General features: G+C 43.4%; 1 protein-coding gene and 1 long non-coding RNA gene across 2 annotated transcripts; one reads left to right on the top strand and one right to left on the bottom strand.

The window, feature by feature from the left end:
• Positions 1-1,366: 1,366 nt before the first annotated feature.
• pus7l (pseudouridine synthase 7 like) lies at positions 1,367-19,529 on the top strand. Its single transcript, XM_061914296.1, has 9 exons — positions 1,367-2,458; positions 10,703-10,862; positions 10,938-11,154; positions 11,225-11,323; positions 15,445-15,526; positions 15,663-15,828; positions 15,905-16,028; positions 19,015-19,068; positions 19,138-19,529. The coding sequence occupies exons 1-9, from the start codon at positions 1,663-1,665 to the stop codon at positions 19,429-19,431; spliced, it is 1,992 nt and encodes a 663-aa protein (XP_061770280.1). The 5' UTR covers positions 1,367-1,662; the 3' UTR covers positions 19,432-19,529.
• Positions 15,428-22,106, bottom strand: LOC133561084 (uncharacterized). The gene is made up of 3 exons (XR_009808574.1): positions 21,993-22,106; positions 17,294-17,388; positions 15,428-15,552 (listed from the first exon to the last, which is right to left on the bottom strand). It is a non-coding gene; the product is annotated as an uncharacterized LOC133561084 (long non-coding RNA).
• Between the last annotated feature and the right edge of the window lie 4,174 nt (positions 22,107-26,280).

Raw genomic sequence — 26,280 nt, 5'->3', positions numbered from 1 at the left:
GACGCCGCACCGATCCGCCTGTCGATCTCACCATCCACTCTTCCCCCACTCGTGAACAAGACTCCTAGGTACTTGAACTCCTCCACTTGGGGCAGGGTCTCCTCCCCAACCCGGAGATGGCACTCCACCCTTTTACGGGCGAGAACCATGGACTCGGACTTGGAGGTGCTGATTCTCATTCCGGTCGCTGCAAACCGATCCAGTGAGAGCTGAAGACCTCCATCCATCCATTTTCTACCGCTTATTCCCTTGTGGGGTCGCGGGGGGCGCTGGCGCCTATCTCAGCTACAATCGGGCGGAAGGCGGGGTACACCCTGGACAAGTCGCCACCTCATCGCAGGGCCAACACAGATAGACAGACAACATTCACACTCACATTCACACACTAGGGCCAATTTAGTGTTGCGGCATAGCTCGGTTGGTAGAGTGGCCGTGCCAGCAACTCAAAGGGTTGCAGGTTTGATTCCCGCTTCCGCCATCCTAGTCACTGCCGTTGTGTCCTTGGGCAAGACACTTTACCCACCTGCTCCCAGTGCCACCCACACTGGTTTAAATGTAACTTAGATATTGGGTTTCACTATGTAAAGCGTTTTGAGTCACTAGAGAAAAGCGCTATATAAATATAATTCACTTCACTTCACAATCAACCTATCCCCAGGTGCATGTCTTTGGAGGTGGGAGGAAGCCGGAGTACCCGGAGGGAACCCACGCATTCACGGGGAGAACATGCAAACTCCACACAGAAAGATCCCGAGCCTGCATTTGAACCCAGGACTGCAGGACCTTCGTATTGTGAGGCAGACGCACTAACCCCTCTGCCACCGTGAAGCCCAGCTGAAGACCTCCATCCATCCATCCATTTTCTACCGCTTATTCCCTTTTGGGGTGGCGGGGGGCGCTGGCGCCTATCTCAGCTACAATCGGGCGGAAGGCGGGGTACACCCTGGACAAGTCGCCACCTCATCGCAGGGCCAACACAGTTAGACAGACAACATTCACACTCACATTCACACACTAGAGCCAATTTAGTGTTGCAGGTGCATGTCTTTGGAAGTGGGAGGAAGCTGGAATACCCGGAGGGAACCCACGCATTCACGGGGAGAACATGCAAACTCCACACAGAAAGATCCCGAGCCTGGATTCGAACCCAGAACTGCAGGACCTTTGTATTGTGAGGCAGACGCACTAACCCCTTTTCCACCGTATTCTCTCTTTTTTTTTTTTTTTACGCTTTTTAAAGTTATATTTTTTTCAATTAAAGGTACAATTTTTTTTACAATGTTCCGCCTGTTCTGTACAAAAAGAAATATAAATGGGTAGCGGAGCAGCGCTAGTGGTTACTGTCCCTTTAAGAAAAGGAACCCACGTCACGTGACAGCTGACCCGGAAGCAGATGCTCCGGCGTGCGTGTTGTTGTGTTTACTTGCACAAGCGGGCTGCTCGAAAACACGCGGCCGCCACCTCACTCCCGCCGCCGCCTTCTTGGTCGTCGCCCGACAAACTCCGCCATCCCGCTATGTGGCGTGAGCTAACTTTGTGACTCGCCGGCATTTTGGCGGCTGAGACCTTTTTCTTTGTCAGCTATGTTGTCGCCAGCAGCTTCCTAGCGCGGCAACGACGCTTGCTTTCGCTTTCGTTTTGCAGTTTCTTTGTGAGGCGACCATGAAGCAGGACGGTGACGGCGCCGGGCTTCCCGCCTGCTTCGTGTCCAACCACGAGGGCTTCCTGGGCAGCATGAAGAGGTTCATCCGCGACTTCGTGGTGACTGAGATAGACGTGCACGGCCAGCAGGTGAACGCAGCAGCGGCCCCAGCGGCTCCTCACTGCTCCCAAAAGTCCAATAGTAGATGTAAACAGGACTGGCAGGTAGCGGAGGAACATCCCTTCTCTGCAGATTGCAGGTTCGATTTGACCATATCCAGCCCAGACACTTTGGATCTCAGCATGATTTTGGGCCAGGCGGTGAGTGAACAGCTGGAGCAGTTTGTAGTGAGTCTGCGTGATGACGTCATGGAGGAGGACGGCGGCGGCGACAATCCGGGCAACAAGGAGCTCTCCCTGGGCTCTTTCACCGACAAATACCAGCGAGCCAATGTCCACCGGGCCGTGCGACACTGCTTCCCGTTCCTCATGACGGTCACCATTCAGCCGGAGATCCGGGTGAGAGAGGACCCGGACTACCGGGAACTGTCCCAGCTGGTCTCCGAGGAGGAGGCGGAGGACTTCTTCCGCTTCATCGACGCCAAAGTGCAAGACTCCTCGTACACGTTCCACCCGGACGACAACAAGGAGCACCGCACCGCCGTGCACCACTTCCTCAACCGCCGCTTCGGGAAGTTGGTGGAGACCAAGAGCTTCGGCGAACACGAGAGGACGGCCATCTCGGTGCGGCTGAGGGAGCGAGGCAGACCCAAGAAGAGGTCTGCGGACGAGCGCAAAGAGGAGGACGTTTACACAGGTGACATAAAGACTCCTAATATATGCTACATACCAGGGGTCGGCAACCTGCGGTTCTTGGATCACTCCGATGTGGCTCAGCTGCATACTGGCCGACCCCCCCATTTTTCCGGGAAATTTTCCGGACTTCAGTGCCTCTCCCAGAAATCTCCCCAGGATAACATTCTCAGATTTTCACTCGGACAACAATATTGAGGGCGTGCCGTGATGGCAATGCCTTCAATGTCGTCGCGTCCACTTTGATACTAAGCTATCTGAGTGCCGGCCGTCCACATCTAGTGTGCAACGCGCAAGCGACTGCAAGGCATACTTCAACAGCCATACAGGTTACACTGAGGGTTGTGATATAAACAAGTCTAAGACTCTTAAAAATATGCACCACACTGTGAACCCACACCAAACAAGAATGACAAACACATTTCGGGAGAACATCCGCACTGTAACAAACATAAACACAACAGAACATCCATCCATCCATTTTCTACCGCTTGTCCCTTACAGGGTCGCTGCAGAACAAATACCCAGAATCCCATGCATATACACCCCCCCGCCGTGTGTCGGTTGAGGTGGGCTGTGTTGGGGGGTTGGGGGTTTGGTGGTAGCGGAGGTGTACAATGTGGCCCAGAAGAGTTTGGGATATATCAATCAATCATCCATCCATCCATTTCTACCGCTTATTCCCTTTCGGGGTTGCGGGGGGTGCTGGCGCCTATCTCAGCTACAATCGGGCGGAGGGCGGGGTACACCCTGGACAAGTCGATTAATCAATGTTTATTTATATAGCCCTAAATCACAAATGTCTCAAAGGACTGGACAAACCATTACGACTACGACATCCTCGGAAGAACCCACAAAAGGGCAAGGAAAACTCACACCCAGTGGGCAGGGAGAATTCACATCCAGTGGGACGCCAGTGACAATGCTGACTATGAGAAACCTTGGAGAGGACCTCAGAAGTGGGCAACCCCCCCCCCCCCTCTAGGGGACCGAAAGCAATGGATGTCGAGCGGGTCTAACATGATACTGTGAAAGTTCAATCCATAGTGGCTCGGACACAGCCGCAGGAGTTCAGTTCAAAGCGGATCCAAGACAGCAGCCAGAGTCCCGTCCACGGGAAACCATCTCAAGCGGAGGCGGATCAGCAGCGTTAGAGATGTCCCCGACCGATACACAGGCGAGCGGTCCATCCTGGGTCTCGACTCTGGACAGCCAGTACTTCATCGTACCGGACCCCCTCCACAAGGGAGGGGGGGGACATAGGAGAAAAAAGAAAAGAAGCGGCAGATCAACTTGTCTAAAAAGGAGGTCTATTTAAAGGCTAGAGTATATATATTGGATATATATTGAGTATATATACTCTAGCCAATATATATTGGCTAGAGTATATATATTGGATACTGGGTATTTGTTCTGTTGTGTTTCAATTAATCAATCAATCAATCAATGTTTATATATATAGCCCTAAATCACAAATGTCTCAAAGGACTGCACAAACCACTACGACTGTGACATCCTCGGAAGAACCCACGTTTATGTTGTGTTACAGTGCAGATGTCCTGCCGAAATGTGTTTGTCATTCTTGTTTGGTGTGGGTTCACAGTGTGGCGCATATTAGTAAGAGTGCTAAAGTTGTTTATATCACAACACTCAGTGTAACCTGTATGGCTGTTGAGCAAGTATGCCTCGCAGTCATTTATGTGTGTCTGCAGAAGCCTCATACAACACGTGAATTGGTGGTAAGCTGTTTGTTACGGTCGGAGAGGGCGCTAACCGCATTGTCAACATAGCACGTCCATATTATTGTTGTTTGGGTGAAAACCAGCAGACAGTCGAGCGAATGGTTGCTCTGAAACTTGGTAGCCTCTTGAAAAAATTGAGATGGTTGGCAAATGTGATGGTGTAAAGCGGAATTCAAATAAAACTCGCGGATGCAATAATATTAAATTTTCATATTAAAAGGTGCGGACCCCTGGGTAATACATAGCACAAAGCAAAAAAAACTTTGTACGCTGTGTTATTTCATTTTAAATTTCAAAAGAGTCTTGTGGCTCCCATAGTTAGGGTCCTTGGCCCATGGCAAAGGACTCCTGTGGAGTCCTTTGCCATGGGCCAAGGACCCTATTGAAACTGCTGTGTTTTATTATTATTCCGCACCTACGCGCTGTAATTTGACCCCCTTAACATGCTTCAAAACTCACCAAATTCGACACATGTCGGTATAGCAAACCTTCCCAACATATTAAGCAACCAATCCCCCAAAATGAAAATTGCGCTCTAGCGCTCCCTAGGAAAAACTTACAGACAAAACTGCATGTAACTTCTGTTAGGAATGTCATAGCGACATGAAAAAAACTCCTATGTAGGTCTGATTTAGACCCAATTTTCATACATTCACTTCTTTCAGCAAAAATCTACAGGAAGTTGGCAAAAACCCCTTCAAAATAAAATTTTCGCAAAAAATGCAATTTTTGCCTCTTTGCGCTGTAATTTGACCCCTTTAAAATGCTTCAAAAGTCACCAAACTTGGCGCACACATAAGGACTGGCAAATATTGCGATCTAATGAAAAAACCAAACTCCAAAACTCAAAATTGCTCTCTAGCGCTGTTTTTAAATAAAACACTGAAAAAACTGCTCCTAGGAAGAAAACACAGAGAAAACTGCTTGTAACTTCCGGTAAGAATGTCGGAGAGACATGAAACAAAAACCTCTATGTAGGTCTTGCTTAGGCCTACATTTCATAGATTGACAACCCCCAACAAAAATCAACAGGAAGTTTGCAATCCCCCCTTCAAAACAAAAGTTTTGTAAAAACCGGTCACCTTTCTTCAAATATTATCTCCCCTGAGTGCGTTTGTTGTTTTGGCTTCAAACTCGCACAGGATAGAGATTGAACCCTTCTGATTAAAAGTATAGAACAGAGTTTTGATAAGTTCTCAGGTTTTGATTTTACGCGGCTTCAAAGAACCCCTGCGCAAAGTCTCCTAAAAAATTTAATTTTTGCCTCTTTGAGCTGTTATTTGACCCCCTTAAAATGCTTCTAAACTCACCAAACTTGACACATTGCGATCTGATGAAAAAACCCAACCTCAAAACTCAAAATTGCGCTCCACCGCCCCCCTAGGAATACAACACGGACAAACTGCTCCTAGGAAGAAAACACAGACAAAACTGCTTGTAACTTCCAGGAGGAATGTCAGAGAGACATGAAACAAAAAACACTATGTAGGTCTCACTTAGACCTACATTTGAATAATTAACATACTTTAGCAAAAATCAACAGGAAGTTTGATATTTTCACTTCAATACAACAACTGCATTACTTTCACAATGCATTAAATTCTCAAAATAGTGGCTCCAAGGCGTCTTCTAACGCTTATCCGGCCGTGGGTCTCGGGGGCAGCAGCCAAAGGCGGACCCGACCAACGCTGCTTAGAGCTTTAATTTTCTTTATTTTGTGAAACGGGTCAAAATGCCTCTTTGAGTGGTAAAGGTTGCCAACCCCTGCTCTATACCTACTCAGTGGTTAGATAGTCCGCCCTGAGATCGGTAGGTTATGAGTTCAAACCCCTGCCGAGTCATACCAAAGACTATAAAAATGGGACCCATTACCTCCCTGCTTGGCACTCAGCATCAAGGGTTGGAAGTGGGAGTTAAATCACCAAAAATGATTCCCGGGCGAGGCCACCGCTGCCGCCCACTGCTCCCCTCACCTCCCAGGGGGTGATCAACGGTGATGGGTTAAATGCAGAGAATAATTTTGCCACACCTCGTGTGTGTGTGTGACAATCATTGGTACTTTAACTTTGCAATTAAATTACTGTCAAAACACCCAAATAAGTTTTTATTGTTCTCAATTTAAAAAAAAAAAAACACTTGCAAGTACCAAAAACAATATTGTTCAAGTTAAAACTTTTGCCAGTAATATTCCACCCTGATGGATCCACAAATTTGCACTCGTAATTCGCACTCTACAACGACAGGTGGCGCTGCTGAGTCGATTTTTTTAAGGCCACCGTTATTTGTGCATGGTGCCATCCGCCAAAAATAACAAAGTCTAACTAAGTAGGGGGTAAAATGGCTGACAGAAGCGAGGGGAAACTTTTCTTGCAGGTTAACTTCCACGTTGAGCTTGTTTCTCCTCTGTCTGCCATTGTATTCCCCATCCTTCTTCTTCTTCTTTGTTATTTTTGGCAGATGGCACCATCCATCCTTTTTCTTCTGCTTATCCGAGGTCGGGTTTTGGGGGCAGCAGCCTAAGCAGAGAAGCCCAGACTTCTCTTTCCTCAGGCACTTAATCCAGCTCCTCCGGGGGATCCCGAGGCGTTCCCAGGCCAGCCGGGAGACATAGTCTTCCCAACGTGTCCTGGGTCTTCCCCGTGGCCTCCTACCGGTTGGACGTGCCCTAAACACCTCCCTAGGGAGGCGTTTGGGTGGCATCCTGACCAGATGCCCGAACCACTTCATCTGGGAGGAGCCAGATGAAGTTCCTCCCAGATGACAGAGCTTCTCACCCTATCTCTAAGGGAGAGGAAACTCATTTGGGCCGCTTGTACCCGTGATCTTGTCCTTTCGGTCATAACCCAAAGCTCATGACCATAGGTGAGGATGGGAACTTAGATCGACCGGTAAATTGAGAGCTTTGCCTTCCGGCTCAGCTCCTCCTTCACCACAACGGATCGATACAGCGTCCGCATTACTGAAGACGCCGCACCGATCCGCCTGTCGATCTCACCATCCACTCTTCCCTCACTTGTGAACAAAACAAGAACTCGTCCACTTGGGGCAAGATCTCCTCCCAACCTGGAGATGGCACTATGCGCTAAAAAAAAGCAGCTATGGCGGCCTTGAAGTGACTCAGCAGCACCACCTGGCGTTGTAGCGTTGAAATTACAGGCACTCAGAGTTCAAGTGTCTGTATTGCACACGGTGGAATATTACTGGCAAACGTTTTAACCTAAAGAAAACAGTTTTTGCACATGCAAATTGTTTTTTGAATTTAAAAAAAAAAAGATTTTTTTTTTACTTGTGTATAGAATAGAATAGAGTTTTATCGTCATTATTGCAGTGAATGTGTTGAATGAATGAAATAAGTTTATTTCGGTCATATAATCAATCAAATCAACCATTTTGTGTGATCAGTTTTACAGTACATGTTATATGTATACAATTATGCACATTTACACACAAAAGAAAATAAAAAGAATGACCAAAAAAGGAATAGGCTGAAGACAAAGCTTATATTTGCCTATTCTATACCTTCACTGAAGATCAGGTTGCCTGTAACAACGTAAAAAAAAATAAAAAATATCAATGGGATGAAAGTAATTGTTACTAGGGATGCACCGAAATGAAAAATTGTGGCCGAAGCCGAATAAAATTTAAACGCTTGGCCGAAGGCCGAATACCGAATAATGAATGCAGTTATTAACAATTTTTTTTATATTTCATAAATAGCCTAGAATAAATATTTAGACATGTTTTTCAAATAAAGTAATTTTTTATTGAATATTGACATTTCTTTAATATTCCAGTAGCCTTTGCTTTTCAAAAAAAGCACAAAGTTTTTCATTTATATTAGGCCTTCAAACAAAACATGCATTCCAAAAAAAAAAAAAAAAGTGCATTAAAGTGGATAAACCCACAACAAATGAATTATTGTCCTTTTGGCAAAAGTCTGCTTAGCCACAGTAGATATGCTAATAATGTAAACAGAAGGCTCAAGTAAATCTCAATTAAGTGTGTGCTTGTAACCTCATACACTTATACAGGTAGCCTACACAACAGGCTAATAATGTAAACAGAGGCCCCACTAAATCTCAATAAGTGTGTGCTTGTAACCTCATACACTTATACAGGTACACAACATATCCCAGCGTCACCGCACGTTGGTTGATTGCGTCACCGCATCAAAAAATTGCGTCACACGCCACTATTCGGCCTTGTTTTTAACTCATTCCACCGAAGGCCGAACGTGGCTTTTTTTTGCCATATTCGGCCGAATATATTCGGTTACCGATTAATCGGTGCATCCCTAATTGTTACTATATTTTATAATTTTCAATTATTTCACCTTTTCTTAAACCTTAACAAAGAAGTGCATGTCTTCAGCTCTTCACTGAGTTCGTTCCACCATTTTACTCCTAAAACTGTAATACATTTGTATTTTATATTTGTTCTCGCTTTACCTATTTCAAAAATCAATATCCCCTGTAAATTATAGTTTTCTCCTCTTAAATGAAATAGCCTAAGAATACAAGCTGGAAGGCTGTTGTTCTTTACTCGAAACATAATTTCCATTGTTTTTAAAAACACAATGTCTGCAAATTTTAACACATTTGAACTTCTAATGGATTGGTATGTTCGTAGTAGCAGGCGTTGTGTATTATTCTAATGACTTTTTTGGAAGTTTTATTATTGGGTCTATGTTTGTTTTATAAACATTTCCCCAAATTTCAACACAATACGTTAAATATGGAAAAATAAAAGAATAATACAACATATGCAGGCATTTCTTATTCAGCATGTGTCTTACTTTATAAAGAATAGCAATAGATTTGGATATTTTTCCCTTTATGTATTCAATATGCGGTTTCCAACAGAGTTTATGATCAATTATTATTCCCAAGAATTTAGTTTCATATACTCTATCAATTTCAAAGAACAACGAAATTGGAGCAGATTCCCTAAGGTGCATATACAATTTGGTAATATAAATAGTAAAAAAAGATAGAAATAAGAAATATATCCACACACATGCATACATATGAATATATATACACGTATAAATATAACATTATTGCACATTACAGTCCGAAAAAATAAAAATATAAAAAGTAGGGGTGGGCAAATTAATGCGTTAATTACGAGTTAACTCATCAATCTATTAACGCCGACAATTATTTTATCGCACATTTGCGTATGTTGTTTACATGCTTTTATTTTGTTAACGCCTTTTCTTAACAAGATGGCGTCGCCCGGATAAGCTTCGGCTTCGAGGGGCTCTTGGTAAAGATGGAACATTTGGCAAAAATACCGGACAATTCTGCAAATTTCATGGCTGGCTTACAGCGTGGTCACTCCGGGATCACTTACGACCGCCAGACAATTCTGAATGTGGATAGATCGGGCCGTTTTGGACTGAATGAGGCGTGCTTGCTAGACCGGCTAGCTAGCATGGGAATACTTTGCCGGCTACATCCAGCGGCCTGTGAAGCAGCGGAGTATATGTGTTGTCTGTCTTTTTATGAATAATGCAGACCAGGAGTGTTGGCTGAGTTCTTAATGTTTACTTTCAGAGCGTGCATATCACAACATACAAGATGCCGTCATGGCGACACAACCTATACCGGGCTACCGCGCATGCTCCTCACTCCTGTTGCATGCTGGGTAGGGTAGTTCTTTTTTTCCCTAGCTCATAATATCACAATATAGTACCATGTATATGATGCGTTCAGTTTATCAAAGCACCAAGCAAACAATCGGAAAATTCCCATCATCAATTCCTAGATATGGTCATAATTATTTTAAGTACACTATGCAGAATAAACACAACATTATTAATATTGCTACTACGGATAATTTGATCAAAAATTCCCTAAAACAGCCCACTACCTATAATATAAGTTTTTTAAACATAAGATCCCTGATAAAAAAAAATGTTTCTGCTGTTACCTCAGAAATTGCCTGTTCAGATGTTATGATTGTGGCTCAGAGATTTGTATGTAGATTATATTTATTTTCCATAACAAACAGGATAACTTAAATACCCTGGCAGTGGTAATAAGCTTAAATGTTTGTATTTACATTTTTGGAGTTGATTTTCATAAAATATGCTATTTAACAGCTACTGTTTAACAAGGACTGATTTAAATTGTGTTTGCACAACAAATGTTTTGGCGCTTTTGTTCATGTGGGAGAATATTCCAGTAAAGGTGCACTACACACTACTTTTGAATTCATTATTGGGCTTTGCGTATACAATGCAGTTAATCACGATTAATCGGACAAATAGTGCGATTAACTTTGATTACAATTTTTAATCGTTGCCCAGCCCTAATAAAATGATGGACACATTGTGCTCACTCTGCCTGTTTAATGCTACTATGGCTCTTGGGTAAAAGCTGTTTTTTAGTCTATTTGTGCCAGCTTTTAGCACCCTATAGCGTTTGTATAGTTTGACGTGAGTAAAATAACAGTTTTGGCAGTAATTCCAGTCCATACTAATGTGTGTTTTCTTTCTCCAGCTTTCACTTTGTGTAAGGAAAATCTGGAGACCCTGGAGGCCATCAGCTACATGGCGGCCACACTGGGCGTCCTCCCGTCCGACTTCACCTACGCCGGCACCAAGGACAAGCGAGCGGTCACTTACCAGTCCATGGTGGTCAAGAAGGTCTCGCCTCAGCGGTAACAGCAAGCCCGAGAGGTGAACGCAGCTTATTTTGGCCCCGAAATGAAGAACAATGTGTTATGTCACTTTAGGTTGATGGAGAAGAGGGCGGAGTTTGAGAAAAGAGGGATGCGTCTTTCTCAAATCCGCTCTGTGGCCGAGCCGCTGAAACTGGGACGGCTGCAAGGGAACCACTTCGACCTGGTGGTCCGCAACGTAAGGCCGCACGGCGCTGAAGAGGCCCACGGCGGTGCTGAGAAACAACGTCATCTCGCAGCGTTGGTGGAAGAAGCACTGGAGAACGTGAAGGTATGAAGACGTCGCCTGGACCATGACTTCTTGTTCACCTGGTCACCTCGGTCCCGTTTTTCCTGCGCAGGCCAGAGGTTTTGTCAACTATTACGGGCCGCAGAGGTTCGGAACCGGGCAGGGCGTTCAGTCGGACCAAGTCGGGCTGGCTTTACTCCAAGAAGACATGGTGAGCATTTCATTTTAAATTCACTTATTTATATACGTTTTTATTCCATGTAATAAATTAGGGCTGGACGACATGGCCTTTTTTTTTTTATATCTCAATATTTTTAGGCCATATCGCGATATACCATATATATCTCGATATTTTGCCTTAGCCTTGAATGAACATTTGATGCATATAATCACTGCAGTATGATGATTCTATGTGTCTACATTAAAATATTCTTCTTCATACTGCATTAATATATGCTACTTTTAAACTTTCATGCAGAGAGGAAATCAAAACTAAAACTGTATTTATTAAACAGTTATTAAGCAGTGGCACACACATAAATGTTATTTTCAAAACAGAAAGTGCAAGATTTTCAGAGACATTTTAAAACAAGTTATTAGTGCATTTTTGTGCATTATGTTACTAAGATGACATATCAAAACAACACTAAATTAAAGTGCACTTTTTGTAAAGAACACCACTACAATAGTTTAAAACAAATTAAGTGCACTTTTGTGCATGATTTTCTGGGCGTGTGGCATCGAATGGAGATGTTGACATGCAGAGTAAGCACTCTTCATTCTCTAGCAGGTGACTTTTGAAATGATGCTACATATTAGCAGTAATGCTACTTTTTGTAGCAACGCTTTAGCACCACACTTGACAAATTACGGTTGTCTGTTCGACATATTCCCACTTGAAGCCAAACCACCGCCGGACGATGGACCCCCTGCTGTTTTTCTTTGGAATTCTTCGTTCATTTGTTACCAGATTTGCACCTTCTTTCTTTCGTATTACCGCTAGCACCACAGCTAACGTTACCCATGCTGCTACCTCTCTGCTCCGCGAGGGCGTATACGTATGTGACGTATGAGGTGACGTGAGAGTATGTGACGTGTGAGGTGAGAGTGACGTATGAGGTGACAGTACGTGACGTGTGTGGTGACAGTACGTGACGTGTGTGGTGACAGTACGTGACGTGTGAGGTGACAGTATGTGAGGTGACAGTATGTGAGGTATGAGGTGACAGTATGTGAGGTATGAGGTGACAGTATGTGAGGTATGAGGTGACAGTATGTGAGGTATGAGGTGACAGTATGTGAGGTATGAGGTGACAGAATGTGAGGTATGAGGTGACAGTATGTGACGTGTGAGGTGACAGTATGTGAGGTATGAGGTGACAGTATGTGAGGTGTGAGGTGACAGTATGTGACGTGTGAGGTGACAGTATGTGAGGTGTGAGGTGACAGTATGTGAGGTATGAGGTGACAGTATGTGAGGTATGAGGTGACAGTATGTGAGGTGTGAGGTGACAGTATGTGAGGTATGAGGTGACAGTATGTGAGGTATGAGGTGACAGTATGTGACGTATGAGGTGAGAGTATGTGACGTGTGAGGTGAGAGTATGTGGCGTGTGAGATGACAGTATGTGACGTGTGAGGTGACAGTATGTGACGTGTGAGGTGACAGTGTGTGACGTATGAGGTGACAGTATGTGAGGTATGAGGTGACAGTATGTGAGGTATGAGGTGACAGTATGTGACGTATAAGGTGACAGTATGTGAGGTATGAGGTGAGAGTATGTGACGTGTGAGGTGAGAGTACGTGACGTGTGAGATGACAGTACGTGACGTGTGAGGTGACAGTACGTGACGTGTGAGGTGACAGTACGTGACGTGTGAGGTGACAGTACGTGACGTGTGAGGTGACAGTACGTGACGTGTGAGGTGACAGTACGTGACGTGTGAGGTGACAGTACGTGACGTGTGAGGTGACAGTACGTGACGTGTGAGGTGACAGTACGTGACGTGTGAGGTGACAGTACGTGACGTGTGAGGTGACAGTACGTGACGTGTGGGGTGACAGTACGTGACATGTGGGGTGACAGTACGTGACATGTGGGGTGACAGTACGTGACGTATGAGGTGACAGTGTGTGAGGTATGAGGTGACAGTATGTGACGTGTGAGGTGACAGTATGTGAGGTATGAGGTGACAGTATGTGACGTGTGAGGTGACAGTATGTGAGGTATGTAAGAAGGTGCGCTTGCTATCTGTGAGAAGGAGACACAAGAAGGAGTGGGAGGAGCATGTAGTGTAATGCCAGCAGCTAAAAGCAACTGTGTGAGAATGTATACTCAAATCCCATAATATAGTCATTTTTTATATAGCACAGAGACAAACCTGCGATATTGTGAGTATAACGATATATCGCCCAGTCCTATGATAAATAGGGTTTGTATAGTAATGGAAAAAATTTAAATATGCAATCCTGGGCCCTAAAAAAGTCATGGAAATACTGTATTTTCCGGACCATATGTTGCACCGGATTCATAGGCCCACTGCAGATGAATGGTCTATTTTTGATCTTTTTTCATATATAAGGTGCACCAGATTATAGGGCGCATTAAAGGAGTCATTATTATTTTTTTCTAAATGTAAAAGACTTCCTTATGGTCTACATAACATGTGATGGTGGTTCTTTGGTCAAATTGTTATATAGATGATGTTTTACACATCATCTTCAAGCCGCTTTCTGACAGTCTCCTATTTACGTGGCTCACCTTCAGCAGCGCCTTTTCCCTGTCATCTTTGTTGCAGCGGTGTAGCGTGCAAGGACGGGGGTTGAAAGAGTGTCAAAAGATGGCACTAACTGTTTTAATGACATTCAGACTTTATTTAAATCAATAACGGAGCAGCATCTCCTCATCCGGAAACAACAACACCGGAAATGTGTCCTATGAAAAAACGTCCGACCAGAAACTTCTCATAAGTAAAGTTCCTTGGGTGAACCATTTAAACTCACTACACCGGTATTTTTTTAGTGCTTTCATGGCAAATTTACTGACAGATATAAGAACTTTACACTACTTTATATTAGAAATGGCAACAGCGGACGATGAATGTTCCTTAACAAGAAGAAGCTTATCGACTATGGTGTCTACACAGACTACAAAGGCGGACGCATGCAATTTTTCAGGATTTATGCAGATCCCAAATACAGATTAGCATGTACCAGAAGGTGAGAAAAGTTGATTTTGCATAATATTGCGAAACAAAATGCCAGATAATGTCTTACCTCATACACACACCACAATAATACTCGTATGTTGAAGCACAACAAACGGTGCAGCCTTCACTTATCTCTTATGTTTGACTGCCATTTACGGGTCACACTTCTCATTACACCATGTACCAAATAAAATTGCTTCAAAGTGGGTAAGCTCAACCAAACATATTCTTTACATTAGGCGCACTGGCTTATAAGGCCCACTGTCGAGTTTTGAGGGCAAAACATGGGTTTTAAGTGCACATTATAGTCCGGAAAATATGGTATCTTTAGTTTCAATAATCCAAAACTGTCATAATGAAATGTAAATTGCTACGGACTGTCAGGATATGTTGGTGATGTGAATAAAATGTATTCAGTTAAGTCTGTGTGTTTATACTGCGTGTAAGAGCTTACAAACTGCAGCCCCGCCCACTAGCAAGTTACTTCTGCCACCAAAGTGAAGATGCTGAAAAATTGCCAGCAAAGTGCAATTCCAATAATATAGTCTATTCGCGAACTTTTAGATCAGGCCAAATGTTGTGAACCATGTCTCTGTGTACGAACGCTTCGTTCTTTTATTTTGTGTCTCGCTGGGAGCCATTTTTTGCTCGCTCGTATTGAAGAGAACGAAGAAGCCGGCTTCGTACCGCAGCAAGGGTTACTTCTGTGGAATCCTTTTGCAATGGGCCAAGGACCCTAAATAAAGATTTCCACACATAGAAGTAATCATCAACTTAAAGTGCCCTCTTTGGGGATTGTAATAGAGATCCATCAACTTCATTCTAAACATTTCTTCACAAAAAAGAAATCTTTAACATCAATATTTATGGAACATGTCCACGAAAAAATTTAACTGTCAACACTGTATATTGCATTGTTGCATTTCTTTTCACAGTTTATGAACTTACATTCATATTTTGTTGAAGTATTATTCAATAAATATATTTATAAAGGATTTTTGAGTTGTTGCTATTTTTAGAATGTTTTAAAAAAAATCTCACGTACCCCTTGGCAGACCTTCAAGTACCCCCAGGTGTACAAGTACCCCCATTTGAGAACCACTGACCTTGTTTTGTCCTCAGGTGACTGCCGTCCGCTTGTTCTTCAGTCCTGAAGATGGCGACGATCCTCAGAGCCAAGCAAAGAGACACTTCCTTCAGACTGGTGAGCGCTGACTGGGCTCTCACACACTTAAGTCAGGACAGAAAAAAAAACTTCAATAGGGATCTGAAAGTTACTTTTTTGATATAAAACCTGCAGTTTCACAACTGTAGAAATGTAACCAGTTCCACCTTAACAGATAACGCCAAGGAGTCCTTGGCGCTGATGCCTGTGTCCAAAGCGCGGGAGCGCCTCATGCTCCGCGCCCTGAACCGCTACGGCACCGGCCCGGAAGGTTGCGCCAAAGCCTGGCTGAGCCTTCCGCACGGCATGAGGGTCTTCTATCCCCACGCCTACTGCAGCAGGTGGGAAACATGGCGACCCGATCCCGGCCCCTTCCTGCTAATCCACCTGGCTTTTCTTTCCCCAAAAATCCTGCAGAGTTTGGAACGAGGCGGTCGCCCACAGACTGGCCACGCTGGGTCACAAAGTCCGACAAGGTGACCTGGTGTGGAGGCAGGGAGCGGAGAAGGTGGACGACAACGAGGAAAGCAGCGCAGCTAAGGTAAGAATTGATCAACCTAGTGAGGTTCCTGTAAAATTAGCACAGCTGTTCTTAAAGGCCTACTGAAAGCCACTACTAGCCACCACGCAGTCTGATAGTTTATATTACAATGATGAAATATTAACATTGCAACACATGCCATAATTCCACAGTATTCTGGACATCTGTGTTGCTGAATCTTTTGCAATTTGTTCAATTGATAATGGAGACGTCAAAGAAGAAAGACGTAGGTGGGAAGCGGGGTATTGCGGCCGACTTTAGCCACACAAACAAGCCGGTGTTTCATTGTTTACATTCCCAAAAGCTGACGGTGAAGCTTTAATATGGAACAGAGTGGTCAAGCGAACATGGTTCCCTACCACATGTCAGCCGGCAGGTTTCGGTGAGAAAATGTGGGCAATAAGTTGGCTCTTGCCGTAGACATGAGTGGAGAGTTTGGGTTGTTCTTCCTAAAAAACAAACAAAACATTTTTTCCCTCTTTTTCCATTTCTAACCCTTTTTTAAAAAATGCTCCAGGGAGCCACTAGGGCGGCACTAAAGAGCCACGGGTTGCTGAGTCCACCCTTCAGTCTCTCACTTTGATGAGACATTTAAAGAGCAGCCATGAATGAAAAGGATGATGCAACCGTGCTGAGATGTCTCCCGGGAGGCCGCACTCACTTCATCTCCTGCGTGACTCATTTCTGGAATTTTGATGAGAACGTGTAAAGTGATGGGAAACAAAAAAACCTCAGTTGAGTTCTTAAAGGCCTACTGAAAGCCACTACTAGCCACCACACAGTCTGATAGTTTATATATCAATGATGAAATATTAACATTGCAACACATGCCAATACGGCCGCTTTAGTTTACCAAATTGCAATTTTAAATTTTGCGCGAAGTATCCTGTTGAAAACGTCGCGGTATGATGACACGTGCGTGTGATGTCATGGATTGTAGCGGACATTTTGATCCAGCACCGATAATTCGTCTAATCGTTATTCATCGCATAATTCCACAGTATTCTGGACATCTGTGTTGCTGAATCTTTTGCAATTTGTTCAATTGATAATGGAAACGTCAAAGAAGAAAGATGTAGGTGGGAAGCGGTGTATTGCGGCTGCCTTTAACAACACAAACACAGCCGATGTTTCCTTGTTTACATTCCTGAAAGCTGACGGTGAAGCTTTAATATGGAACAGAGCGGTCAAGCGAACATGGTTCCCTACCACATGTCAACCGGCAGGTTTCGGTGAGAAAATGGTGGCAAGAAGTTGGCTCTTACCGTAGACATGAGCGGAGAGTTTGCGGTGTTCTTCCTGCAGCTGCAGACTCTCTTGCCTCCTCCCAACGGCCGCCCCCGACTGTGGGATGCTTACACTATGGAAGGAGGGGGGGAATGAAAAATAAAAAAAAACTCGTCAGGAAACGTGGCTTCCCACGGAGACACTGGCGGTCACCACACCCCTCCAACTTTCAGGTACGACCACATAATGTCACTAAAACACTAGTAACACAATAAGCAGATAAGGGATTTTCCAGAATTATCCTAGTAAATGTGTCTAATAACATCTGAAACGATCCCACAGCGCTCGTCTTTTTTTTTTTTCCTAGTCCTTCACTCTCACTTTCCTCATCCACGAATCTTTCATCCTCGCTCAAATTAATGAGGTAATTGTCGCTTTCTCGGTCCGAATTGCTCTCGCTGCTGGTGGCCATGATCGCCTGCTGCATCTGCGGACTCTCTTGCTTCCTCCCAACGGCCGCCCCTGACCGTCAGATGCTTTCACTATGGAAGAGGGGGGGGGGGAAATAAAAAATGAAAAAAAACTCAACCCCGGCTGCCTTGCTTCGTCGAGAAACGTGGCTTCCCACGGAGACACTGGCGGTCACCACACCCCTCCAACTCTCAGGTACAACCATATAATGTCACTAAAACACTAGTAACACAATAAGCAGATAAGGGATTTTCCAGAATTATCCTAGTAAATGTGTCTAATAACATCTGAAACGGTCCCACTGCCCTCGTCTTTTTTTTTTTCCTAGTCCTTCACTCTCACTTTCCTCATCCACGAATCTTTCATCCTCGCTCAAATTAATGGGGAAATCGTTGCTTTCTCAGTCCGAATCGCTCTCGCTGCTGGTGGCCATGATCGCCTACTGCATCTGCGGACTCTCTTGCCTCCTCCTCCTCTCCCCCCCCGACCGTCGGATGCTTACACTGTGGAGGAGGGGATAAAAATGAAATCTCAGCCCGGCTGCCTTGCCTCGTCGAGAAAAGTGGCTTCCATCAAAGACACTGTCGTTCACCACACCCCTCCGACTTTCAGGTACCACCATATAATGTCACTAAAACACTAGTAGCATAATAAGCAGATAAGGGATTTTCCAGAATTATCCTAGTAAATGTGTCTAATAACATCTGAATCGCTCCTACTACCCTCGTCTTTTTTCTTTCTTTCTAGTGCTTCACTCTATCTTTCCTCATCCACAAATCTTTCATCCTCGCTCAAATTAATGGGGAAATCGTCGCTTTCTTGGTCCGAATCGCTCTCGCTGCTGGTGGCCATGATTGTAAACAATGTTCAGATGTGAGGAGCTCCACAACCCGTGACGTCACGCGCACATCGTCTGCTACTTCCGGTACAGGCAAGGCTTTTTTATTAGCCACCAAAAGTTGCCAACTTTATCGTGGATGTTCTCTACTAAATCCTTTCAGCAAAAATATGGCAAAATGATCAAGTATGACACGTAGAATGGACCTGCTATCCCCGTTTAAATAAGAACATCTCACTTCAGTAGGCCTTTAAATGTGCATACAAATAAAGTGTATTGGATAAGTTGTTTTTCCGTGGTCTGGTCCACTTGGGAGTAGATTTTTCTCCATGTGGCCCCCGATCTAAAATGAGTTTGTCGGCCAATACTCCAGGCTCCAATATCGGTATGGTAAGTGGAAAAAGTAGTACCAAAATGTGAGAAAGGTTAACCATTCCGCTGCCTGTGTAGATCCACGTGGTGACGGAGCAGGAAGAACAACAAGGAGTCTACTCTCTCGCTCAGGTGCGACGCAATACGTGCACCCATCCCTGAGGTTCGCCCCTCGCCTCAAAATGTATTTTGCGTCCTCAGGTGTTGCTCCCGATGCCGGGGAACACGGTGAAGTACCCGGAGAACGGCGTGGGCGCGTGGTACCGCGAGAGGCTGGCCAGAGACGGCCTGGAGAGCTGCCGCTTCCGAGTGGGCAGCCTGAAGATGAACCTGCCGGGCTGCTACCGCCCCCTGCTGGCCAACCTGTGCAACCTCACCTACCACCTCCACAGCAAGGAGGAAGGGGCGGGCCAGGTGCTCACTTTGAACTTTGACCTGGACTCCTCCTGCTATGCGACCATCTGCCTCAGAGAGATCATGAAGTGTGACCCCTAGTGGTCACAGGCCGCCAAGGCAGTAGTTGTAATTGTGCTTGTTTTGTTGTGTGCAAAGCTTGTTCTGTGACATAAATGACAAATTAAGACTTTGACAAAGGATTTTTGTGGGTTTTCTTTTGCACAGCTGTCTATTCACCACTGGAGGGCGACATTCTCCAACTATTTCTGAAGTCGAACATCAGTGAGCAGTTTTTGTTGGGTGAAAAACTACACAACTAAAAGGTTAATGCAAGGGGTCGGCAACCAAAAATGTTGAAAGAGCCATATTGGACCAAAAATACAAAAACAATTTGTCTGGACCCCAAAAAATGATATATAAGTGAAGGCAACACATGATGTAAGTGTCTATATTAGCTATAATAGCCCATCCATCCATCCATTTTTTACCGCTTATTCCCTTTCGGAGTCGCGGGGGGCGCTGGCGCCTATCTCAGCTACAATCGGGCGGAAGGCGGGGTGCACCCTGGACAAGTCGCCACCTCATCGCAGGGCCAACACAGATAGACAGACAACATTCACACACTAGGGACCATTTAGTGTTTCCAATCAACCTATCCCCAGATGCATGTCTTTGGAGGTGGGAGGAAGCCGGATGACTACCGTATTTCCTTGAATTGCCGCCGGGGCGCTAATTATTTTAAAACCTTTTCTCACTCCGGCGCTTACCAAAGGCATGCGGTCAATTTAGGCCTGCGCTTATAAATTTGAGTGTGATGTAAGGATACCATCATGAAAAGCACATTTAATTAAAAAAAGCTTATTATGGTCTTACCTTTACTTATAAATGAAGTCCATGCGCAGCTCCTTCTGATCCAAAGCATCGATAACTTGTTTATAGAAGTCTTCCTTATCTTTCTTCAGTTTTAAAAGTCTCTCTGTCTTGATGGAGATCTTCCTTTATTACCTCCTGCTTCGATTGAAAGTCCAGTTTAGAAAACTGTTTTATTTTAGATATGTAATCCTCCATGTTAAAAGTGCAAGCGAGAGGAAAAAATAAACTCTTGATGCTTGTTGTCACTTCTTCTGCAGCCGAGTAGTCGCAAGAAGGATCACCAGCGCCCTCTACCACCAGGAGGCGGGAGTCATTTAATGACTCCTATTTGACACACGCAGCTACGGTATATTAATAAAACATAGCTGCTTACTGTTCTTTTTAGCATATTCAATAGCTTGGACCTTAAATCCTTCTGAATAGCTCTTAATCTTCTTCCCTTTATGCGATTTCAAATGATTGAAATCAGCCTCCTCCATTTTGAAAATGATGACAGGTGAAGTGTCACTCGTGACGTGACGCGTTTGACCCGGTGGAAATTCTAAGCTTGCGCTAATTATTTTGTGAAATGAGATTGACCCGGCAGTAATTCTAGGCAGGCGCATACTCTAAACCCGGCGGCAATTCATGGAAATACGGTCTGTGTTGCAGGCTGAAGTAAATCTTTGTTGACAGAAATGTTGAAATGTATTATTCATTCCACACATTTTGACAACATTAGAAACAATTAGTAAATCAGAGGCTACTCTCTAGATCCATCCATCCATCTATTTTCTACCGCTTGTCCCGTTCGGGGTCTCGGGGGTGCTGGAGCTTATCTCAGCTGCATTCGGGCGGAAGGCGGCTTACACCCTGGACAAGTCGCCACCTCAGCACAGGTCCAACATGGCCAAAAGGTATGGAAGTGTGAGTAGGACAAAGCGATGTTCACCAAATAGTCATCAGTGAACATATTAAAACAGTGGTAGTTCTAACAATTGTTTGTCCCCAAACAAAAAACATACTAAAAACAAACAAAACATTTTTTCCCTCTTTTTTTAAAAAATGCTCCAGGGAGCCACTAGGGCGGCACTAAAGAGCCACGGGTTGCTGAGTCCACCCTTCAGTCTCTCACCTTGATGAGACATTTAAAGAGCAGCCATGAATGAAAAGGATGATGCAACCCCGCTGAGATGTCTCCCAGGAGGCCGCACTCACTTCATCTCCTGCGTGACTCATTTCTGGAATTTTGATGAGAACGTGTAAAGTGATGGGAAACAAAAAAACCTCAGTTGAGTTCTTAAAGTCCTACTGAAAGCCACTACTAGCCACCACGCAGTCTGATAGTTTATATATCAATGATGAAATATTAACATTGCAACACATGCCAATACGGCCGCTTTAGTTTACTAAATTACAATTTTAAATTTCGCGCAAAGTATCCTGTTGAAAACGTTGGTATGATGACGCGTGCGTATGACGTCATGAATTGTAGCGGACATTTTGATCCAGCACCAATAAGTCGTCTAATCGTTTTCATCGCATAATTCCACAGTATTCTGGACATCTGTGTTGCTGAATCTTTTGCAATTTGTTCAATTAATAATGGAGACGTCAAAGAAAAAAGCTGTAGGTGGGAAGCGGTGTATTGTGGCCGCCTTTAACAACACAAACAGAGCCGGTGTTTCCTTGTTTACATTCCCGAAAGATGAAGGTGAAGCTTTACTAAGGAACAGAGCGGTCAAGCGAACATGGTTCCCTACCACATGCCAACTGGCCGGTTTCGGTGAGAAAATGGTGGCTCTTACCGTACTTATTAGCGGAGAGCTTGCGTCGTGCCTCGCCTCCTGCATTTGCGGACTCTCTTGCCTCCTTTCAACATCCGCCCCCGACCGTCGGATGCTTACACTGTGGAGGAGGGGGGAAAAAAATAAAATCTCAGCCCGGCTGCCTTGCCTCATCGAGAAACGTGGCTTCCATCAAAGACACTGGCGGTCACCACACCCCTCCGACTTTCAGGTACGACCATATAATCTCACTAAAACACTAGTAGCACAATAAGCAGATAAGGGATTTTCCAGAATTATCAATCAAGGTTTATTTATATAGCCCTAAATCACAAGTGTCTCAAAGGGCTGCACAAACCACAATGACATTCTAAGTAGAGCCCACATAAGGGCAAGGAAAAACTCACCCCAATGGGGCGTCGGTGACAGTGACGATGATGACTATGAGAAACCTTGGAGAGGACCGCATATGTGGGCAACCCCGCCGCTTGTTAGTCTTAATTTTGTTTGCTACTGGGATGACACAAACTACAAAACTATCAAACATAAATTGTATTTATATATAAAATGTGCGACTGAAGTGGTTCACAAACTACCTTCTCAGAAAAAAACCTTCCCTCCAAGTACCCACAATAAACAAGTTGCATCGTAGGCCTAAGTATTCATCAAAAATAAGAGATTTTATTTAAAACTACAGCCAAACAGCTCAATTTTTGTTTCATTTGACCACAGAACTTTCCTCCAAAAGGTCTTATATTTGTCCATTTTATGTCGGATGAAACAAAAATTGAGCGTTTGGCCACAGAAAATGTGAGGCCTTTAATCTCAGGAACACCATACCCACCAAAAAAAAAAAAAAAAAAAAAAAAAAAAGGCTGAGAAATGTTTTACATGCCGCTTGTTTGTTTGCTACTGGTATGACAAAAAAACTACAAAACAAATTGTATTTATATATAAAATGTGTGACTGCAGTTGTTCTCCAAATTTTTTCAACAACTACCTTCTTCAGAAAAAAAACTTCCCTCCATTAGAATTATCCTAGTAAATTTGTCTAATAACATCTGAATCGCTCCTACTACCATCGTCTTTTTTCTTTCTTTCTAGTGCTTCACTCTAACTTTCCTCATCCACGAATCTTTCATCCTCGACTTTCGGGTACCACCATACAATCTCACTATTGTTATTTCCATTGTTTTTATTCTTTTTGTAATATTTCTCTATTTTGTTTCCTTTTAAACCCCCATCATTTACTTTTTTTTTTTTTTATATATTTTATTTTTAATTTTTAAATTGATCTCAACTCTGTACACTGCTGCTGGAATTGTAATTTTCCTGAAGGAACTCTCCTGAAGGAATCAAAGTACTATCTATCTATCTAAAACACTAGTAGCACAATAAGCAGATAAGGGATTTACCAGAAGTATCCTAGTAAATGTGTTTAATAACATCTGAATCGCTCCCACTGCCCTCGTCTTTTTTTTTTCTTTCTAGTGCTTCACTCTAACTTTCCTCATCCACAAATCTTTCATCCTCGACTTTCGGGTACCACCATACAATCTCACTATTGTTATTCCCATTGTTTTTATTCTTTTTGTAATATTTCTCTATTTTGTTTCCTTTTAAACCCCCATTATTTACTTTTTACTTTTTTTTATATATTTTATTTTTAATTTTTAAATTGATCTCAACTCTGTACACTGCTGCTGGTATTGTAATTTTCCTGAAGGAATCAATAAAGTACTATCTATCTATCTAAAACACTAGTAGCACAATAAGCAGATAAGGGATTTTCCAGAATTAACCTAGTAAATTTGTCTAATAACATCTGAATGTCTCCCACTGCCTTAGTCTTTTTTTTTCTTTCTAGTGCTTCACTCTACCTTTCCTCATCCACAAATCCTTCATCCTCGCTTAAATTAATGGGGAAATTGTCGCTTTCTCAGTCCGAATTGCTCTCGCTGCTGGTGGCCATGATTATAAACAATGTTCAGATGTGAGGAGCTCCACAACCCGTGACGTCACGCGCACATCGTCTGCTACTTCCGGTACAGGCAAGGCTTTTTTATTAGCCACCAAAAGTTGTAAACTTTATCGTGGATGTTCTCTACTAAATCCTTTCAGTAAAAATATGGCAATATCGGGAAATGATAAAGTATGACACATAGAATGGACCTACTATCCCCGTTTAAATAACAACATCTCATTTCAGTAGGTCTTCAAGGCTATTTTTACTTCCTGCGAGACATAATGAATGTGTTCGATGTCACAGTCTAGAACATCAAGCAGCGCAACAAAATCATTTGGAAGCGGTGTTGACACGAAAATACCACAAGAAAGCGATGAGGAGAACTCCAACTTCCGTCCTGGAGTCTAAATGAAGATGTTAGCCTGAGGATGTTGGCTGGCAAGTAAAAGATAGATTTTTCTGATGTTCAGTCAAGTTGTGACACAAAAGTTGTGTTGCCTGAGGAGGTGAGAAGTAATCATCTCACCTCCGCTGACAAGATCAGTACCCAGAACACGTTTCATACCACCACGGTGTTTCATAAGTGCTTAATAGGACTTTTGAATCTCATTATTTACACGTTTTAGCTCACAATTTAGATTTTTGTCTTACATTTTTTAACCATTTTTACTTTTTGAGAGATAGGCTCCAACGACCCCCTGGACTCCAAAAGGGACAAGCGGTAGAAAATGGATGGTCTCATAATTAGAATTAAGACTATCTCAGATGTGTCTTTTTAGTTAATAAGTATAGCTTAGTGCGGAGAGGCGGAGCCAACGGGCCGACGGCGGGGCAGGACACGCTGCAGCCCTGCCCAAGATGGCGGCAAGGAGGCGGAGGATGCGGCGGAGCGGAGAGGCGGGGCTTGCTGGGAGCGACGCCGCCACAATCTAAATAAGGTGCGTGGGACACACACTGACACTCAATTCATTCATCTCCTGCTGTATAAAAGGGGAGAAGGAGGAGGGATCGAGGAAGGAGTTGGAGAGCCTGCAGGAGCAGATGAAGAGCGATCAAAGAGCGAGCCAGAGAGGAGGACGACGATGGCTGAAAGAGCGATCGGTGGAAAGGAGCAGCTGCAAAGCGATCCGACCTACACTAAAGACTAGCTTTATTTGAAAAAATAAAAGAGTCAAACCTGATCAAAAGCATGTCCTTCCTGGGTGGTCCACTGAACCTGAGCGACAACAGCAAGCAACTGTCACACGTAGTATCTAATTATTTTGACTCTCTTATCTCAAAATTTCAAATTTTTAAAGCATAATTATGATTTTATATCTACACTTTATATTTTAATCTCATAATTATTATTATTTTTTTCATTATTTCACTTTTTTTTCTCATAATTTGGACTTTTCTTTTTCATAATTGTGACTTTTTCCTCTTGTTTTGATTTTCTTATCTCATTCTCATGACTTTTTATATTATAAATGACTTTCATTTTATATTTTTGAGCATTTTATACATTTTTACTATCTCAATCAGTTGTAACTTTTTATCTCAATCATGACTTCCATCTCATAATTACAACTTCCCATGATTACTTTTTGTCTCATAATTAGGACTTTATCTCAGTTTATTTTTTTTTTAGTAAATAATTATAGCTTTCTATCTAATACTTTCTACTCTAGTCTCTAAATTTGTACATTTTATCTCATAATTTTGACAACAATAACAATGACTAATAATGATCTAATCGTTTTGACAATTTTTTTAATCTCACAATTTCACATTTCTTGTCTCATAATTAGACTTTTTATCAAACTGAGACTTGGATTTGGGTCGTTTCTTCGATGCAGAGAATATTTGGAACGAGCCAGGCGTGGACGTGAGTACATGTTTAATTTTTACACGCTAAATACGAAAACAGGGAAAACAATGGCAAATAATGAACTAGACTACTCAAAACAAAACTAGCACAATGGCATGACTAAAGACACAAAACAAAACTTGCACTGAGGTATAAATACAAAACTTACTTGGGCATGGAGGGCATGGAAGGTGCTGGAGGGCATGAAGGAGGTGCATCATGGGTTGGTGAAGATGCCAGGACCAAGACAGAAAAAAGAATGGCTTAAATAGCAGCTGTGGTGATTAGTGAAAACAGGTGTGAGGCTGAGGACAGGGACGTGACTAGGAGACCAGGTGAAACTAATGGGTTGGCATGGCGACGAAAACAAACCAGGCAGTGCAAAGACAGGACTAAATGACCAAAAAACTAAACATAATCTACAAGCGTGACCCTTTTTATCTCATAATTGTGACTTTTTCCTCTTATTTTGATTTTCTTATCTCATTCTCATC

This window comes from Nerophis ophidion, linkage group LG10, assembly GCF_033978795.1.
Source record: "Nerophis ophidion isolate RoL-2023_Sa linkage group LG10, RoL_Noph_v1.0, whole genome shotgun sequence".
In the NCBI taxonomy this organism is placed as follows: Eukaryota; Metazoa; Chordata; class Actinopteri; order Syngnathiformes; family Syngnathidae; genus Nerophis; species Nerophis ophidion.
Note: the sequence above shows the minus strand (reverse complement) of the source record. Positions and strands in the feature narration are given on the sequence as shown.

What these genes read in the sequence shown, in the direction of transcription:
- pus7l (XM_061914296.1), top strand. Translation starts at nt 1,663, where the DNA reads ATGAAGCAGGACGGTGACGGCGCCGGGCTTCCCGCCTGCTTCGTGTCC. An exon ending in AGAGGAGGACGTTTACACAG is followed by an intron (nt 2,459 to 10,702) that starts GTGACATAAAGA and finishes TTCTTTCTCCAG; the next exon opens with CTTTCACTTTGTGTAAGGAA. An exon ending in CTTTACTCCAAGAAGACATG is followed by an intron (nt 11,324 to 15,444) that starts GTGAGCATTTCA and finishes TTTTGTCCTCAG; the next exon opens with GTGACTGCCGTCCGCTTGTT.